Here is an 18,280-nt window from a genome sequence, read left to right as displayed (position 1 = left end):
CCTTTATTGCTCCAGAACAGAAGCCTTAGGGTATTGCCTTCAAGGTCCAGGTTGGCTTACTACCTTACCTTTATTCCAGCGAGTGGGAGAGGACAAAAGGGGAAGTGGGGGACACATTATGGAAACGGTACACGTCATTTCTGCTCATGTTGTGTTGGCCAGAATTTAGTCCTATCTCCTCACCTAGCTGCAAGGGAAGCTGGAGCTGGATTCTTTGTTCTTGGTAGTTATGTATCCTCTGAAAAGTGGTCAGATCTACTACTGTAGAAGAAAAGGATAATAAAAATGGCAACAATGGGCAGCCTTTTTCCACTGCCAACAAAAATAGACATTTGAAATCCCAACCCCAGCGAAGGCTGGCTTTTTGTCAGGGAGGAAATTCTCTCTTTTCTTTCCCTTTCCTACGGGCTCAGGCTGAGAGAGGTTTTTTGTTTTGTTTTGTTTTTTTAAGATTTATTTATTTATTTGAGAGAAAGGGCACAAGTGCGGGGCAGGGGAGTGCAGAGGGAGAGGAAGAGAAGCAGACTTCCCCCTGAACGTGGAGCCCCACAGCACGGGGCCCACACAGGCCCAATGCAGGGCCCCATCCCAGGACCCAGAGATTGTGATCCAGGCCAAAACCAAGAGGCAGATGCTTAACTGACTGAACCATCCAGGTGCCGATAAAGATGGCTATTAAAAGTGATCCTTGTGGCCTGGTTTTAGGCTGGCAACCCTCCACTTTGCAGGGGCTCTGATTTCTAGTTTTTTTTTTTTTTTAACTCAACTATACATTTATTTTAATAAATGCTTATAATATTTAGTATTTCTAGGATAGTGGAATGCTTTTGTTTGTTTTAAGCTCTCCAGTATCTTCCCTATTTATTTTCTTCTTTCTAATTACTTAAATCTATCTTTCATGTAACTTCTCTGATTATAGAAAGTCTACAATAGTAGTAGTACAGGTAAATTTTTTTTTTTTTAAGATTTTACTTATTTGAGAGAGAGATCACAATGGGGGTGCAGGGAGAGGGAGAAGCAGACTCCCCACTGAACCCCACATGACTCTGCCTCTCTTAAGTTCACTGGAAGAGGCAAATTCTTTAGTAGTGTCAGCCCACCATTGTAGTATTATTTTCCCTTGGAATTATCCTAAGTCTTGGCTCTTTTTTCTAGATCATCTTCACTGTCTATTTGAATCAACTGTATATTATTGATGTACCCTTGTGCAAATGTGTGATGTTTATCATTTCTGGGTTTTGCTGTAACAGATAAATCTGCAGAGATCTTATTCATCCCTGTGTTGTTTTGCATCTGTTGCATTATTCCTTAGGTTGCATTCTTGGGAGTAGAATTGCTATGTCAAAGAGTATAACAAATATTTCTGAATCTTGTCTCATACTGCCTTTTTTTAAAGGTTATAACAACTTAGATTCTCACCAGAAATGAATGAATATACTGATTTCACTGTAGCCTCCTCAGTATTTGGTGGTAGGATTTCTTTTCCTTTAAAAAAAAAAATAGCTGTAGAATAATATCTTAAGGTTACTTAAATATTCATATCTTTTATTGAGCTTTAGCATTTTCTTGTGGGTTACTTTGCTACTTATTTTCTCATCTGTGAGTTGTATGTTTTTATATTTGCCTATTTAATGACCCTTGGTATTTTTCAAATACATGGAAACCAAGTTTCTTTATTAAAAAAAAGTTAATCTTTCCATTTTTACATTTTGTGTAGCTCTTTTTACAAATCTTTTTTTTTTAATTGGACTTATTCAAAAATTTAAATTTTAGTATATTGAAATCTCTTGTCAGTTTAAGTTGAGAAAGTTATTTGATCAATGTTTTATTCTTTTTCTTTTTTTTTTGCTAGCTTTTTGTAATTTTAATTCCATATTCTTGTGGTGTTCGCCTTTGGTATGTGAAGAAGGTGTGCTCTGAATAAGTGGAGAGTAATTGGAAAGAGATTATATTAATCTCATTTATGAAGTTTTGGAAAATCTTGTCTTAGAAAACTGACTCTCCTGTATTGTGCTTTTTTAGTAGTTTTTGTTTGTTTGTTTTAATAGCCTCCACACCCAACATGGGGCTTTAATTTATTAATCCCTGAGATTAAGAGTCGCATGCTCTATGAGCCAGTCAGGCTTCCTTCCCCTAATTCTTTTTAACAGTTCTTAGTGTCTGTAAGGATATGCCTCATTCTTTTTTAAAAGGTATTCTTTCCTAATTTTGTCTAAGTTTTAATTCTTTTGTTTCAAAAAGGGATTCCTATTGGACAGTCTCTTAGGAATGAGTAGATGTTAATGTTTGATTTGATTTTCTCTTTTCATAGTTTACCTTTTTGCTTACCAGTTGTTTTAAATATTCCAGTAAGCAGTTATTTTTTATAAAAGTCCTAAATAGTTGGGATGCCTGGGTGGCTCAGTCAGTTAAGTGTCTGCCTTCGGCTCAGGTCATGATCCTGGGGTCCTGGGATTGAATCCCCTCTTGGGCTCTCTGCTCCGTGGAAAGCCTGCTTCTCCCTCTCCCTCTCCCTCTGCCTGCTAATCTGCCTGCTTGTGCGCTGTCAAATCAGTCAAGCAATCTTTTAAAAAAAAAAAAGTCCTAAATAGTTAAGACTTTGTTTCTAAATATTTTGTGTATACATTTGCCATTGTAAGTGAGATCTGTCTTTCATTATGGTTTCTTGATGGCCTTTGGTAAGAATTTAGGGAAACAAAGTATTTAAGAGAGATTTTTTTTTTTAAGATTTATTTATTTATTTGAGAGAAGGGGCACAAGTGCGGGGCAGGGGGAGAGGGAGAATCCCAAGCTGACTTCACTCTGAGCATGAAGTGTGATGCCAGGCTTGATCCCAGGACCCTGACATCATGACCTGAGCCAAAATCAGGATTCAGACACTCAACTGACTGAACCACCCAGGCGCCCCCTTGAAAGATTTTGATCAACTTTCAGTTTGAAGAAATGAAATTCTGTAGCTTTTTTAAAAAAAATTTTTGAGGTTCCTAAGATGGATCCTTGGTTTGGGTAAAAACTACACATTCTTTTATAGGCTATGAACATTGAACACTCTTTAGTAATGGTTAGGAAGAACATATTGAACATTGTTTAGGGGGAAGTGTAAATAAAAATACTGAATACTACTAGTGACATAAGCTCTGCATCTTTTTCATCTAAGTAATTTCTGGATGTCTAGAGCTCTAATAAGCTCCTTACAAACAGAATTTTACATCTAATAAATGGAAACTCCTTAATTGGCAGAGTAACTTAAAACATAAGTTTAACTCAAAATACAAGTGAAGTTTAAATGAAGGAAAAGAAAATACATTGTTATTTCCATCTTTACCCATCATTTATAAAATTTAGCTATTTTTTGTTCTGTCTATAGGTGGAAAACCATGAATTCCTTGTGAAACCTTCATTTGATCCCAATCTGAGTGAATTGAGAGAAATTATGGATGACTTGGAAAAGAAGATGCAGTCAACATTAGTAAGTGCAGCAAGAGATTTAGGTAAGAAGCCTTCATTGGCGGTTTGAATAATTCTTTTGTCTATATGGTACCCCCACTGGTGCCAGGATTACTTGCCTAGAAGACACAGTGAATCATGCCACTTCCTTGTTTAAAGTGCCAGGCCTTTTTTCCACAGAATGAAATTATAAACACTTCCAAGTTGAGGTACAGGATACTTTGCATTTGGAGCCTCACTCTCTTCCAGATTTGTCTCTTACTACTCTCCAACCCCAGGATGATCCCACAAATCAACCAAGAGGCCTTGCATCATTTCCTTGAAATAGGATCTGTATTAAACATCACCTCCTCTGTAAGCTTCATTCTACTAGGAATAGTTCGTTGATTTGGCTTTGGGGTTCCAGAGCACTTCATTAACATCACCTTTTTTTAAATGTCTGCCTTCCATACTAGATTTTTTTTTTTGAGGGAGAGAATGCATGCGTGAGTGGGGGTAGGGGCAGAGGGAGAAGGAGAGAGAAAATCTTAAGCAGGCTTCTCCTCAGCCAGTGTAGAGCCCAGTGTGGGGCTCAATCTCAGGACCCTGAGATCCTGACCTGAGCCAAAATCATGAGTCTGATGCTTAACCAACTGAGCCACCCAGGCGCTCCATACTAGATTATTAATTCCCCAATAAGTCTCATATTATTCACACTAATTTGTTCTGAATTTATGAATCTTTTTGTTTGAGCATCTTTCATGTGTATGGTGAATGAATAAATGTATCTTAGCATATTAGAAGACGCCTCAAGCAGTAATTCTTATTAAACTTTTGGAGAATCTGATGAAAGTTATGAATCCTCTTCCCAGAAATATGTCCATACCTGCATATATAAAACATTTTGCAAATAGTTACCATGGAGGATCCATATATGGACTAGACCCTAGGTAAAGAATCTTTGCCTTTCTTTACCCTTCTCATTTCATAGCTCTTTCTACGTTCTTTCTATGATCTCTTTCCTCCCCGGCTCAGTGAAGTCTGTCTGTAGTTGTTTGCTGCTACTAATATTTGATAGCCATGCTTTAGCTATCAAATTTGTAGATGATCTCTCTCTTCTGATTTATACTCTAAAGATCATATTGATGAATGAGATGATGGGGACACACTTATAAAAACTCAAAAACCTGAGGTAAATAAAATCTAGCAGATCAATCATTGCTTGTTTTGTGAAGTTTCCTACACTTAACAGAAACTATGTGTCCTAGTTTTATAGAGTTTCATTGTGAGAGTCTTTTAAGTTTTTGTTTGGAAAGTGTGTTTGTTCCCTTTAATCCTACTCTTGTATTAGTTCCAGAGATATGCTTCAGTGAAGTAAGAACCCTGGTGCAGAGCTCCTCAAGGGCAGGGGCTGTAGCGTATCCATCCCTGTGCCCATAGCCCACTTTTGTGCTCTACAGCCTTGGTTGGCTGTACCCAGAGAGCACTTCCATGTCAGAAGCTACCTTTTAATACAAGAGTTCGAGGATTTTATAGATAGCCTTCATTCATGTAGTTGAGTGAAGTAGAGTTTCAATATTTCCCCATTAGATCGTCTTAATAATTTCCACTGTGCTGTCTTGTAATGAGTTAATTATTTTAAACATTTACGTTGAAAGATGGCTGTAGACATCTATGACATACTTTTTCTTTATCTCCATATCATGAAGGTTTGGATCCTGGCAAACAGATTAAACTGGATTCCAGTGCACAGTTTGGTTATTACTTTCGCGTAACATGTAAGGAAGAAAAAGTCCTTCGTAACAATAAAAACTTCAGTACGGTGGACATTCAGAAGAATGGTGTTAAATTTACCAACAGGTTTGTATGCCTACATTATTTTGTTAAGCCTTCAGTAGCTCCATGGAACTCTAAATTATTCTCTCATGAGACATGAATGTTCTATAATAAGGAAGTTTTACCTTACTTGTTAATTGATATGAGGTATCAGATAAGCATGAAGCTTTATTTTTTTATAAGAACCTCATTGGTATTCCAACACCCCTTGTTAAATAACTCCTCTTTTCCTTATTGACTGAAGGGACACTTTGGGGTCTTTTTTTTGTTGTTGTTATTTGTTTGTTTTATAAAAATTTTATTTATTTATTTGAGAGCACAAGCAGGGGGGTGGATGTGGAGAGGGAGAAGCAGGCTCCCTGTCGAGCAGGGAGGCTGACATGGGGGCTCGATCCTAGGATCCTGGGATCATGACCTGATCCAAAGGCAGATGCTTAACAAACTGAGCCATCCAGGTGCCCCCTTTGGGTCTATTTTTAAGATTGTTCTTTCACAGGGCACTTGGGTGGCTGAGTCGGTTAAGTGTCTGCCTTCGCCTCAGGTCATGATCCCAGGGACCTGGGATTGAGCCCCGCATTGGGCTCCCTGCTCAGTAGAGAGTCTGCTTCTGCCTCTTCCTCTGCCCCTTCTCCAGCTTGTGCTCTCTCTCTCTCGCTCTCTCACTTCACTCTCTGTCTCTCAAATAAATAAATAAATAAATAAATAAATAAATAAATAAATAAATAAATAAATAAAATCTTTAAAAAAAAGATTGTTCTTTTCATGGGCTGCCTGGGCAGCTCAGTGGAATTAGTGTCTTGCTCTTGATTTCGGCTAAGGTCATGATTCCAGGGTTGTGAGATTGAGCCCCGAGTCAGGCTCCCTAGTCAGCGAGATTCTCTCTCTCTCCCTCTCCCCCTCCTCCCTCCCTCTCTCAGATAAATAAATCATTTATTTATTTATTTATGTATTTTGAAGTTTGTTCTTGGCCACCTGGGTAGCTCAGTGGTTAAGCGTCTGCCTTCAGCTCAGGTCATGATCCCGGGGTCCTGGGATCGAGCTCCACATCGGGCCCCCTGCTCATCGGGGAGCCTGCTTCTCCCTCTGCCTGCCACTCCCCCTGCTTGTGTTCCCTCTCCCGCTGTGTCTCTCTGTCAAATAAATAAATAAAACCTTAAAGGGGTGGGGGGAAGATGGCCTCTATCTGAAATGAGGATGAAGACTTAATTCCATTTAAATATTTTAGAAAAGGTCACAGATCAGAATTTTACTCGGGGGAATAAATGTTACAGCAACATTTGTGCCAGTGGGCTCTTCTAGACAGTGTAAATGTTAAATACACTGAATTCCATCCACCTCTGTCCCTAATGAGTTGCCCATTTTCTACTCACATTTTCATTTTAATTATTGTTTCGGTGTTTTTTAGGATAGATGCTCTGGATATATTTTATGTAGTACACATTACTTCAGTAGATGTTTTGATATTTTTAATAATGTCATTATCTTGACTTGCAGTAAACTGACTTCTCTCAATGAAGAGTATACCAAAAATAAAACCGAGTATGAGGAAGCCCAGGATGCCATTGTTAAAGAAATTGTCAATATTTCTTCAGGTAAATTTAATAGAACCAATACATAAAATGTTCTGAATATAACCTGGTTTTTAGTAATAGAAATAATATCAGGATGTTTCAAGAGTGGTTTTTTAAAAAGCTGTTACATACTGTGACTATTATGTTAGGCTACCTATAAAATCATGCATGCTGTATTGTGGTGGGAAAAGTAACTGGAAATAACTCTTAGAAAGAGAAGCTAGTGCAGGCTAAGGAATGGGAATACCCTGAAAAACACACTGCAGAAAAGCACAAAATTTATTATAGTTGTAACAAGAAACACCAAGGACTAAAGGCACTAATAATCTTAGATAATTATCTATGGGCTCATGCTCTAAGTTTTAGAAATAAATATCACTGAAAAACAAATAGAAAATTATGCATGAAGCAAGCCTTTCCAAGTTCTATGTGCCATTTTGTAGATTTTCAGAGTTCTGGAGGGCACTGTTTGAGAAAATTGCGTGGCTTGACACTATGGTATTGCCCTTGGCACAGAATGAAGCACAAGGTGAGGCTGATGTGTTAAACTGGAAGGTTTTGCCTGTCCTCACGTGTGTATTGACTATAACTGTTATTGTGCCTTTCAAAAATATACCAAAGAACTACTTCAACCAAGGGATCAAAGTTGGCATCCTCAGTAATGGGACAAATGACATATATATGCTTCCTGATGTGATGTAGAGGGAAGAGCACAGTATTGCCCATGTGGTTATTCTTGACAAAAATGTTTAACCTGATTGTTAACAAGAAGGGAAAACGGAGATAAATTTAGATTGTGGGACATTCTTTTTAAGGTTTGTACTCTTTAAAAATGTCTGTGTCATGGTAGCAAAAAAGGAATGGCCAGGATCTGTTCTAGATTATAGAAGACTTAAGGAGACACGACAAGCAAATCAGTAGATGGTCCTTGAATGGATCCAGGACTAGGAGTTGGGGATGGGAAAGAGCTATCAAGGACACTCAAGACAAATTCGTGAAGTTTAATAAGAGATAACATGGTATTGGTGTCATATTTCTTGAGTTTGTATTGTGAGTAAGTAGGAGGATGTCCTCATTTCCAGGATATTCATGCTGAATTATTGAGTGGTAAAAAGTCATTTAAAAACTATGTACTTGTGTAATTCTATAAATTATTTTACTATTACGAATTTTATAGTAAATCAAAATAAACATAAAACTTAAAGGTTTTTTTAAATTTTTGTTTATTTGAGAGAGAGCACAAGAGGGGTGGGGAGAGGGAGAAGCAGACTCCCCGCCAAGTAGGGAGCACGTTGCGGCGCTCAATCCCAGGACCCTGAGATCATGACCCGAGCCAAAGGCAGACACTTAACTGACTGAGCCACCCTGGTGCCCCTAGAGTTACCTTGAATTTAAATGAAACCTTTTCTTGGTCTAATATACGCATTATCTGTATTTAAAAATGTAATGGATCATTTTTATGGTTCTTTATCTTCCTATTAAACCAGACTAGGTGATGCTGTTAAGGGCTAGGTGATGTGAGATACCTTAAGAGGCTTCAGTTTTCCTTTTTTAAAGTAGTCACAGTAAGTACTCCATTAATGTTTAAGTAATTCTTGCAGGTTCTTGTTCCTACATGATAGGGTAGTGTGAACCATTCCTTTCCTTTTTTTTTTTTTTTAAGAATACCTGTTAGGTAAGACAGGAATAAATTTAAAAGTGGTGAGACAGTAACAGAATTATTTGTATTCAGCCATTCATAAGTTAATTTTTATTTTTAAAACATTTTATAACTTTTATGGGGAACAAGGGAGTCAAAGATGAATCCTATTTCCTGCCATTTCATTAATTCTCATGAATGTCCTTTGAAGCTTTTGACACACTGATGCCCATGTGATAGTTTACATAATGTATGGGATATTTTACCAACCCCTCCTTGCTATTAAAATTTCAGAATCTATTCTATAAATTTTGACCATTTTTATTGTTGAAACACGAATTGCCTGCCACCTGTCAAGGATTTTTTAGTGTACATAATAGCTTTTGGTTTTAATGTTCTAGAAGAGTAGAATCTCATTGAAAGTATTTTAAGTGACAATTATGGATCTAAATTTTGCTAAAATTCAACTGCATGTGGTACTGATGGGGAAAAAAAAGCTCAAGTAACACTCGTATGGTCAGGTTTATACAGGCACAGGCCTTGATGGTCACATTATTAGATCTTACAACCTGGTGTTTGCATATATCTTATGATAAGCAGCTGTGTGTTTTCTGTTTTAATGGATTTTGGTAAGGGAGGGTATCACACTCTTTCTATTTTTGAAGTCTATTCATAGTAGGGGAAGATGTAGTAATACGTTTTAACCTTGGAGGTTTTAGGTGTTCCTTTGAAGTTTAGTTATGGCAAACTTCTGTTAATTTTTTAAGTATATAAATTAGAAAATGGATTTTAAATTCCTAAATAGGGAAGTTAAATTTATTCCTATAACTGCTTATATGTATTTTCTTTATTCAGTATTTCTGTGCACATTTTCTATTTTTATACAGGCTATGTAGAACCAATGCAGACACTCAATGATGTGTTAGCTCAGCTAGATGCTGTTGTCAGCTTTGCACATGTGTCAAATGGAGCACCTGTTCCATATGTACGACCGGTCATTTTGGAGAAAGGACAAGGAAAAATTACATTGAAAGCATCCAGACATGCTTGTGTTGAAGTTCAAGATGAAGTTGCCTTTATTCCTAATGATGTTCACTTTGAAAAAGATAAACAGATGTTCCACATCATTACTGGTAAAAAAAATAAAATAAAACAAAACAAAAAACCCACCTAATTTATGGGCTTTTTTGGGGGTAATGTTTCCCTTTTTTTATGTTGGAGTGGAAATATTTAAAACTGATGAAGAAAGTCCTAGTTCTTGAAGTTAGTAAAGGAACATGTTATTCATCCTAGTTAGTAATATGTTCACATTTAGGTTAGAGGGAAGATTTGGAAGGAGGGGGAGGCCTTAGGAGCGCATGTCATCTTTATATGAAACTTCTGTTCCAGGGGTTTAGTGCATTTAAAAATGAACATGCCTTCAAAGCCAGACCTTTTGATAGTGCGTCATTGAAGGTCAAGCAGAACTGACTGCTGAAATGACCTCAGCCTAGGGTAGCAATTCTTTTAAAGACATGGGACTGTATTTGTGTGAAATTTGAAAAAAAGTTTGCTTATAGACTAATGCAGCCTGTCTCTCAAGCTGAAGTATTTTTAGATCTTAACCAGATTCTAGAAACAAAAGTGGGGAGGGGGTAGTCTTTGACCAGATGTATTTGGGAAACAGTCAGAGATAATATTCTAGTTCCCCAAATGGATTTTCAAGTTGTTGATATGATCTAACCCAGACAAATAAATTGTACTTTAGTGGAAAATAGGGTTGTGTCTTAGGGCTTTAGTGTGGAATTTAAGTGATTTGAAGGATTAGACCATAATGACCCATTCACTAATAGCCTCGTTTATTAATGAATTACAGTGTTTAGTCAGATGTGTACTACTTTTCTGGATGACATAAAATTATCGTGCAGGCAGTTGTATGAGCTGTGGGAAAATCTGTGGTTCTTCTAGGCAAATTATAGGTAAGGTATGTTTTTTATGGTCCTGTCGATGAAAGGTGCAGTGTAGGTTTGTCTGAAGGGAGAATAGCATTACTCTGGCAGTTGATGGTTCTGCTGCTTATATGCCATATCTGTATGACCAGGTGATTAGTCACAAAAATGCGATTTAGGACTAGCAATTTATTAGTGGCAGAAATAAATAATCTTGCTTTTTGATATAATTTATTTCAAAGGCCCCAATATGGGAGGTAAATCCACATATATTCGCCAAACTGGGGTGATCGTTCTCATGGCCCAGATTGGGTGTTTTGTGCCATGTGAGTCAGCAGAAGTGTCCATTGTGGACTGCATCCTGGCCCGTGTAGGGGCTGGCGACAGTCAGTTGAAAGGAGTCTCCACATTCATGGCTGAAATGCTAGAAACTGCTTCTATTCTCAGGTGAGTGATTTTCCCAGTCCTCTCAAAATGGAAATGAATGTCCCTGTACTGTTAGAAGTACATTTGCAGATTCATCGATAAAACATTGGAAAACCTTTGTCTAGTTTAATAGTTTTCTTGTGAACTTTATGCGCTTCATATTATCTTAAAAGGGTAATTGGTAATAGTTGAGGAAAGCTTTGATCTTTAAATTTGTCTTAAGGTTTTTGGTAGTTGTTCATCTTATAACCTCCACCACCAAAAGCACTGCCATGCTTTTGCTTGAACTGTTCACAGTACCTGGAATGTTTACCCATGTCCTTTCCAATCTTTAAAGGCCTTAGTGACAGAAATTCTACTTCTCTGATGACTTTCCTTGTCACATAAGCCTCAGGTCATGGGTATTTCTTCTCTGAACTCTTTGACATGCCTGTAATTTTTCGGTTTTTTGTTTTAGGGGTTACTGAAATCTTTTGTCTTTATTTCAATTTTTTAGACACTTCTTTAAAGGTAGAGAAGCTATGCCTTCTGTTCCTTGGTGTCTTCTAAAGCACATCACATATAGTAGATGCCTAGTAAATTACTGTTCATTGTTTGTGGGGAATTATAGAAGCAGTACAAATGTTTGGTATAGTAATTGGTCAACAAGCTAGTATTCATAACTTTAAAGAAATAAGCAAAAGATGTCTGGCAATTCACAGAAAACAAATGACCAGTAAGCACATGAAGAACTGTTGCATTCTTGGGGCGCCTGGGGGGCTCAGTTAGATAAACGTGCAACTCTTGATCTCCGCTTGTGTCTTTTTTTTTTATGTTATGTTAATTCAGCTCATGTCTTGATGTTCTATTTAAAAAATATTTATTCACTATTTGTTTCCTTTTCGATCAGTTGTTTGTGACCATGCCCATTTTCTTCTTTTAATTGACTATTGAATTTTTTATATATTAAGATGATCTGTTATGTTTGTGGCACATCTTTCCCAATGTATTGCCTTAGTTTTGTTTTTTTTGCATTATCACATATCATGGGTGATTTTCATGTAATTATGTGTTTCAGGTCTGCAACCAAAGATTCTTTAATAATCATAGATGAATTGGGGAGAGGAACCTCTACCTATGATGGATTTGGGTTAGCGTGGGCTATATCAGAGTACATCGCAACAAAGATTGGTGCTTTTTGCATGTTTGCAACACATTTTCATGAACTTACTGCGTTGGCCAATCAGATACCAACTGTTAATAATCTACATGTCACAGCACTAACTACTGAAGAGACCTTAACTATGCTTTATCAGGTGAAGAAAGGTGAGTGTATACCACTGGTGTACTGTAAACTCAGGTGTGGCAGTGGGAAACTTTTACCCAAGACATCATCAGTCATTGCCTGATTCTGAGTATGAATTATTGATGTTTGTACAGAACACATTTACTCTTAGTTCATAATCTGGCTACAAGGACAGAGTACATTATATTTCTGTGTCTCATGGTAGGACCACTCATTATAAGACAGTTGCAGAAAGAATAACCCCTACTCTTCAGCATTACCGCAGAGGGTTTTGTACTACCTCCCATGGCAGCCTGATTTCTTGTCAAAGTATCTACTAGATAGTAGCAATAATAAGCTTTGAAGTTCCCGGGCTCTTTTGCTGCTTAGGAAACCATTTATTATAATTATCTCGTTGTGGGGCACCTGGGCGGCTCAGTCGTTAAGCGTCTGCCTCGGCTCCGGTCATGATCCCGGGGTCCTGGGATCGAGCCCCGCATCGGGCCCCCTGCTCAGCGGGAGCCTGCTTCTCCCTCTCCCACTCCCCTGCTTGTGTTCCCTCTCTCATTGTGTGTCTATCTGTCAGATAAATAAATAAAATCTTAAAAAAATAATAATAATTATCTCATTTTTAAGGGTGTGTTACATAAACAGGCTCATTTAAAGGTAGGGTTTCCACAAATCCTGAAATTGTTAGTAGTTCTTACATAGGGAATGACTTCTTGGCATTTCATCCTTTTCAGAAAAGTTTGTCATTTGTGGGTCTGACAGCTAATGAGATTTACCAAATTGATGAGATTAACGTGCTGTAAAGTTTTTGCTGCCTAAATATTTCACCAGTCATTGGAATATTTTCAGATAGCTTTCTGATTTACCAAGAACACATTTTCTTTCAGTCAGTTGGTTGCACATAAGTACAATATTATTTTTGGTTCTTTTATCCTTTGTTGCTTGTGCTTCAGTGGGAATCCTTTTGACTTACTGTGTTTATACTATTATTATTATTGACATAAAATATAGATACTTTTAGTTGGACCTGGCATTTAGCACGAAGTTGAAGTTTTGCGTTTTGTGTTTTATATGATAAATGGGTTCAGAATTTGATTTAATTATTGGAGTGTGAGCATGCGAGGGGGGTGGGGAGGGGCAGAGGGAGAGAATCATCCCTGCTGAGCATGGAGATTGCTGTGAGGCTCGATCTCACGACCCCCACAAAATCGTGCCTGAGCTGGAACCAAGAGTCAGATGCTTAACCGTCTGAGCCACCCAGGCGCCCCAAGAAGTGGGTGCAGAATTTAATTTTTAATTTTTTTTTTTTTAAGATTCTCTTTATTTATTTGACACAGAGGGAGTGAGAGAGAGCACGAGTAGGGGGCAGAGGAAGAGGGAGAAGCAGACTCCTCACTGAGCAGGAAGCCCAATGAGGGGCTTGATCCCAGGACCCTGGGATCATGACCTGAGCCAAAGGCAGACGCTTAACCGAATGGGCCACCCAGGCTCCCCTGGGTTCAGAATTTTAAAAGACTAGATGACCTGAGAGAAGATAGGAATAAATCCATCCGTCCCTGTGGATGTTTATCAACATTTGCTTCTCTTTTATTTTTGTTTGTTTCTCTTAGTTGTGTGGAGTATCCAGCCCAGAGTGTGTGGGATATATAACTAGGCCAAAAAAATTTTTACAGTTGATACATAGTTGAGGCAAAAAATGGAAGCTCCATGATAACTCTGTGAGCATCATTTGTATTAAATGTCTGGAAGGAATGTTGTAAGTCCATTTATTTTCTGCAAATGGGGATGAAGATAAGCTACCTAGTCTATAAAACTTACTGGTAATATGAGTCTAAGATTCCATTGTCATGTGTTTGCAATAGTTTAGAGTCAGAGTAAGATTATGTAAGACTGGTAAGTTAACTTTTCTAAGACCAGTATTGTAATTATTTGTATTTATCCAGCCAATTTCCTGAAGTCACTATCTCTAGAAAATGACGTAGGCAGATAGAAGATGGACTCTTCAGTAATAAGCCATATATTTTGAGTAAAATGCTCTTAATTAGTGACACACATTTATCTTTTTTTTTTTTCTTCGTACTTTATTTAATTCCTCCCTTATGAAATGAGAAAACCTCAGGGGGATAATTGAATTGATTAATTTTTCTTCAGATTCTGATATTTGTCCAGACCTCTGAGGATTCGCTATCAAGCTTTTTTTGGGGATATTTTTATTTTTCCTACTACATTTGTCAAGGATAAAACAAAACACTGTGTGCCAAGTCATAATTACTTTCCACTGAAAGCTTAATTAAAATTCCTTCATCTGAGTTACTGTGAAACATTTGGCTAATGTATTTGAAATACAAAATTAAGTTTCCAAATGACAAGGTGAGATGGATGAATTCTATTTACATCAGTTGCTGTCTCTTTCTGCCCTGCTTCTCACAACCCCCAAATTTCTCCTAGGTGTCTGTGATCAAAGTTTTGGGATTCACGTTGCAGAGCTTGCAAATTTCCCTAGGCATGTCATAGAGTGTGCTAGACAGAAAGCTCTGGAACTAGAGGAGTTTCAGAATATTGGAGATTCACAAGGGTATGATGACATGGAACCAGCAGCAAAGAGGTGCTATCTGGAAAGAGAGGTTTGTCGCATTGTGTTTGTAATTATTTAATCCTGTGTTGTTAGATCTGTCAGGTCCCGTGTGATTCTAATACTTACTTAATCATTCATTGTTGCCTTTCACTTAGATTTCTTTGCATGGTGAAGACTTCATCTGTATCGTTATTGATTTCTGCACTATGTACATGACCAAAAGAGAGCATGTCAATACCACATTTTAAATGTTGGAGGACAGGAATATTAGTCTAGGTTTAAAGGAAGTAATTCAAAGGAGTTACAGATGTCCAAGCCCTTTTTTGATTACTTCATAAACAGGTCACATCCAGTTAATTGCACATTTACTCAGTTAATTGCTTAGTTAAGGGACTAACAAAAAAAATAAACACAGTTCTGCCTTCCAGTTGTCTAGAATCTAGTTGGGGAGATAATGATGAACATGTCAAGGAGAATAATGTGGTATATGACATGTTTACTCTACAAAGCTCTTTGTGGGCAGGATGCTTCAGTTCTCATGGGAGAAGTGCATCTTAAGTTAGGCCTTCTCTGAGTGATGGGTGAAAATCACACAGAAAGGTACAGCATATGCCTGATGTATATTTTTAAAAGTAAAGGATAATGCTCTGCAATAATGAAAATAAAAGGATCTTAATTCACTGGTGGGTCTTGGCAGCATTTACTGTGTTTATGCATTGTGAGAACTTCTTGTCATGGTTTAGCTTTTAGCCAGTGATTTTTTTGATGTTCTTACCTGAAGGATAGGTAATTGTTCCAGTAAGAGATGAGCATGTCTGATTTTTAGGCTGAAAAGGTAGAGTTTTATCTGTTGTACCTGTAGAGGCAGGAGAAATGTGTTCTGTCATGCTACTAGTTTAAGTCGGGGAGGTTGCTTTGGAATGGTCTTGTTAGGAGCAACACAATGGTCTGGGGTTAGGTAGGCTCTGTTATGTGATTCCTGGTTTCCAACTAGAACAGAAACCATGTGCTTTTGATAATATTAATTACATTGTATTTTGAAAAAACTTTAAGCTAAGGGAGATGCATAACTATCAGTGTTAAGTCTAGATTCTGTCTTTATTTCAAAAAGAGTGTACTTGTTATTTAATAGAGAAATATATCTTCTTTACCTTACCATTTTGATATCTACCTTTCAACCCTCAAGGTACTTACTACCAACTAGCTCCGTGTATGAAAAGCAGACTTTTTAGTTCTGCTTCATATGTGATGATGAACATTTACATAGTACTTACCCTTTGCCAGGCACTGTTCTAAGCACTTCTAAGCACATATTCACTCTCCAGTTCTCCCAACAGCCCTGTGAGGTTGGGAATATCATCCCCATGTTATGAATGAGGAATGTGGGTTAAGGAATTTCCCCACGATCACATGGCAAGTAATGGCCATGCTCTTTAGAATGCCAACAACTGGCCAGTAAATTAGTAATTTAAAAATTCTGTGTGTTTATGAGTACTGAATTTTCTGGGACTGTCTAGGCATTACAGTATTTATAAACCTTGAGTTCTTTTTCTCCCAGAAGATTAAGTTTATATATCGATTACAAAGGGTGACGGATTTGGGAACTACTAAAATATTGAACCCCTTCTCATTAGCAGCTGAGAATGTATTTATAAATACCCTTTAATAACTTGTTATGATGAAATGTGGTCAACTAAGGGCTCTCTATATATTCTGGATAGTGCACGCTTAAAATTTAAAGAATGTTCTTTGAATATCGGGTGGTGTGTTTAGATTGAAATTTAATGAAACAATTCATTACAATTTATTGTGACTTTTTAAAGAGATTTTAAAGACTAATGGAGCATTCATATGTCTTTCAGCAAGGTGAAAAAATTATTCAGGAGTTTTTATCCAAGGTGAAGCAAGTGCCTTTTACTGAAATGTCAGAAGAAAACATCACAATGAAGCTAAAACAGCTGAAAGCTGAGGTAATAGCGAAGAATAATAGTTTTGTAAATGAAATCATTTCACGAATCAAAGTTACTACATGAGAAAATCCCACCAAAGGAGCGAAGAGAATACTGATAAGCTGTTGTCTATAACACTTTTGTATTGTTTTATATTAACCCTGTTTTCGTAGTGCTGGCAATTTGAGACCCATGGGATATCAACTTAATAAAATATTTAGTAATACTCGGAGTACATTTTCAAAGATTTTTATTTTGGAAGAATGAGAGCTGCAGCTGAGGAATACTTAAATGGACATGGGCAATAGTAGGTGGTGTGGTGAACTTTATAAATAAAGTCATGTAGTTTGTGGAATTTGAAATGCGTTGTGTTTCTTTGTGATAGGACGTGTATACGTGTTTCTTCCCAAGTGGTATGGAAAAAGCAATTTGTACCCAAAGACTTTGCAAAAATAAAGGCTCTTAAAGCTAGAAGGAACCATGGGAATCATTTCCATTGATCTCCACAGTGTCCATATGTTGGCAGGAGCCAGGTTGGCTACATACTCATTAGCCAGGGAATTTACTATACACCTGAAGTCCTAGTGTGATCCTCCTGCCTGCCTGCCGTTCTCCCACCTCTCTCTGTGGGGAGACTTAGAAATCCGCATTTTAATAAAACCTTTCAGATTGGGAACCCTGATTTAGTCTGCTTCTCTTATTTTATAGGAAAGAGATGGAATGGTTAAGAGTTAGTGGCTAGCCCTGCTAAATATGGGTGGGGAGGACCGTATTTCCAATAAATGATGATGGGATAGCCATATAAGAACAAAATGAAATTGGATCCCTGCTCTATATATAAAAATGAACTCCAGGTTGGAAGTGCTGAGGGGGGAGGGTCCGAGGGAGAAGCTGACTCCCCGCCGAGCAGGGAGCCCGATGCAGGGAGCCCGATGCGGCACTCGATCCAGGGACACCAGGATCATGACCTGAACCGAAGGCAGTCACCCAACCAACCGAGCCACCCAGGTGCCCTGAACTCCAGTGAATTTTTGACCTAATGTATAAGCAAAACTGCAAAGCTTTTAGTGTTTAGTTTTGTAGTTCTATAGAAAATAATACAGGGAAATATATTTTCGTGATTTGGCTTTGGGAAAGATGTCTTAAGTCACAACACCATTCACTCAGCTATATTGAAACCATTTCTTTTCATTAAAAGGCATCACATAGTGAAAAGACTAGATCCATGATGGGAGAATATATTGGTACTATGTAAGATATCAAAGGATTTATTACCAGAATATATAAAGAACTACTCTATACAGTTACTAAGAAGATGGGCATTTAAGAGTCTTAATACATCTCAATAACAAAAAGACAATCCAGTTAAAAGCCAAAGAATCTCAAGAGATACTTTTCCAAGGAAGATGTGCACGTGGCTGATAAGCACATGGAAAGGTACAGGATGCCATGGGGAGAGGCAAATCAAAACCACAGTGAGCTTCCACTCTACACCCATTAGGACAGCTAAGATCAAAAGTCAGATAACAAGTCTGGATGAGAATGTGGAGGAATTGGGGTTTTCATACACTGAGAAATATAAATGGTACAGTCACTTTGGAAAATAGCCTGGCATTTTTTCAGAGTTACCACATGACTCAGCATTTCCATCCCTAGG

At 37.7% G+C, this 18,280-nt stretch overlaps 1 protein-coding gene across 1 annotated transcript in view; it reads left to right on the top strand.

Moving 5' to 3' along the window:
• Positions 1–16,978, top strand: part of MSH2 (mutS homolog 2) — a 75,318-nt gene extending 58,340 nt beyond the window's left edge. The window contains exons 9-16 of the mRNA XM_025868871.2: positions 3,368–3,491; positions 5,136–5,286; positions 6,757–6,854; positions 9,360–9,605; positions 10,643–10,847; positions 11,884–12,131; positions 14,548–14,723; positions 16,537–16,978. Of these exons, the coding sequence (XP_025724656.1) occupies positions 3,368–3,491; positions 5,136–5,286; positions 6,757–6,854; positions 9,360–9,605; positions 10,643–10,847; positions 11,884–12,131; positions 14,548–14,723; positions 16,537–16,707 (1,419 nt within the window). The 3' untranslated portion in view covers positions 16,708–16,978. The remainder of the gene's footprint in view (positions 1–3,367; positions 3,492–5,135; positions 5,287–6,756; positions 6,855–9,359; positions 9,606–10,642; positions 10,848–11,883; positions 12,132–14,547; positions 14,724–16,536) is intronic.
• The last annotated feature ends 1,302 nt before the right edge of the window (positions 16,979–18,280 follow it).

This window comes from Callorhinus ursinus, unplaced genomic scaffold, assembly GCF_003265705.2.
Source record: "Callorhinus ursinus isolate GAN/ISIS: 27379988/994484 unplaced genomic scaffold, GSC_fseal_2.0 scaffold10, whole genome shotgun sequence".
Classification (NCBI taxonomy): domain Eukaryota; kingdom Metazoa; phylum Chordata; class Mammalia; order Carnivora; family Otariidae; genus Callorhinus; species Callorhinus ursinus.
The sequence above is the reverse complement of the archived record's forward strand: the minus strand, read 5'-3'. Positions and strand labels throughout refer to the sequence as shown.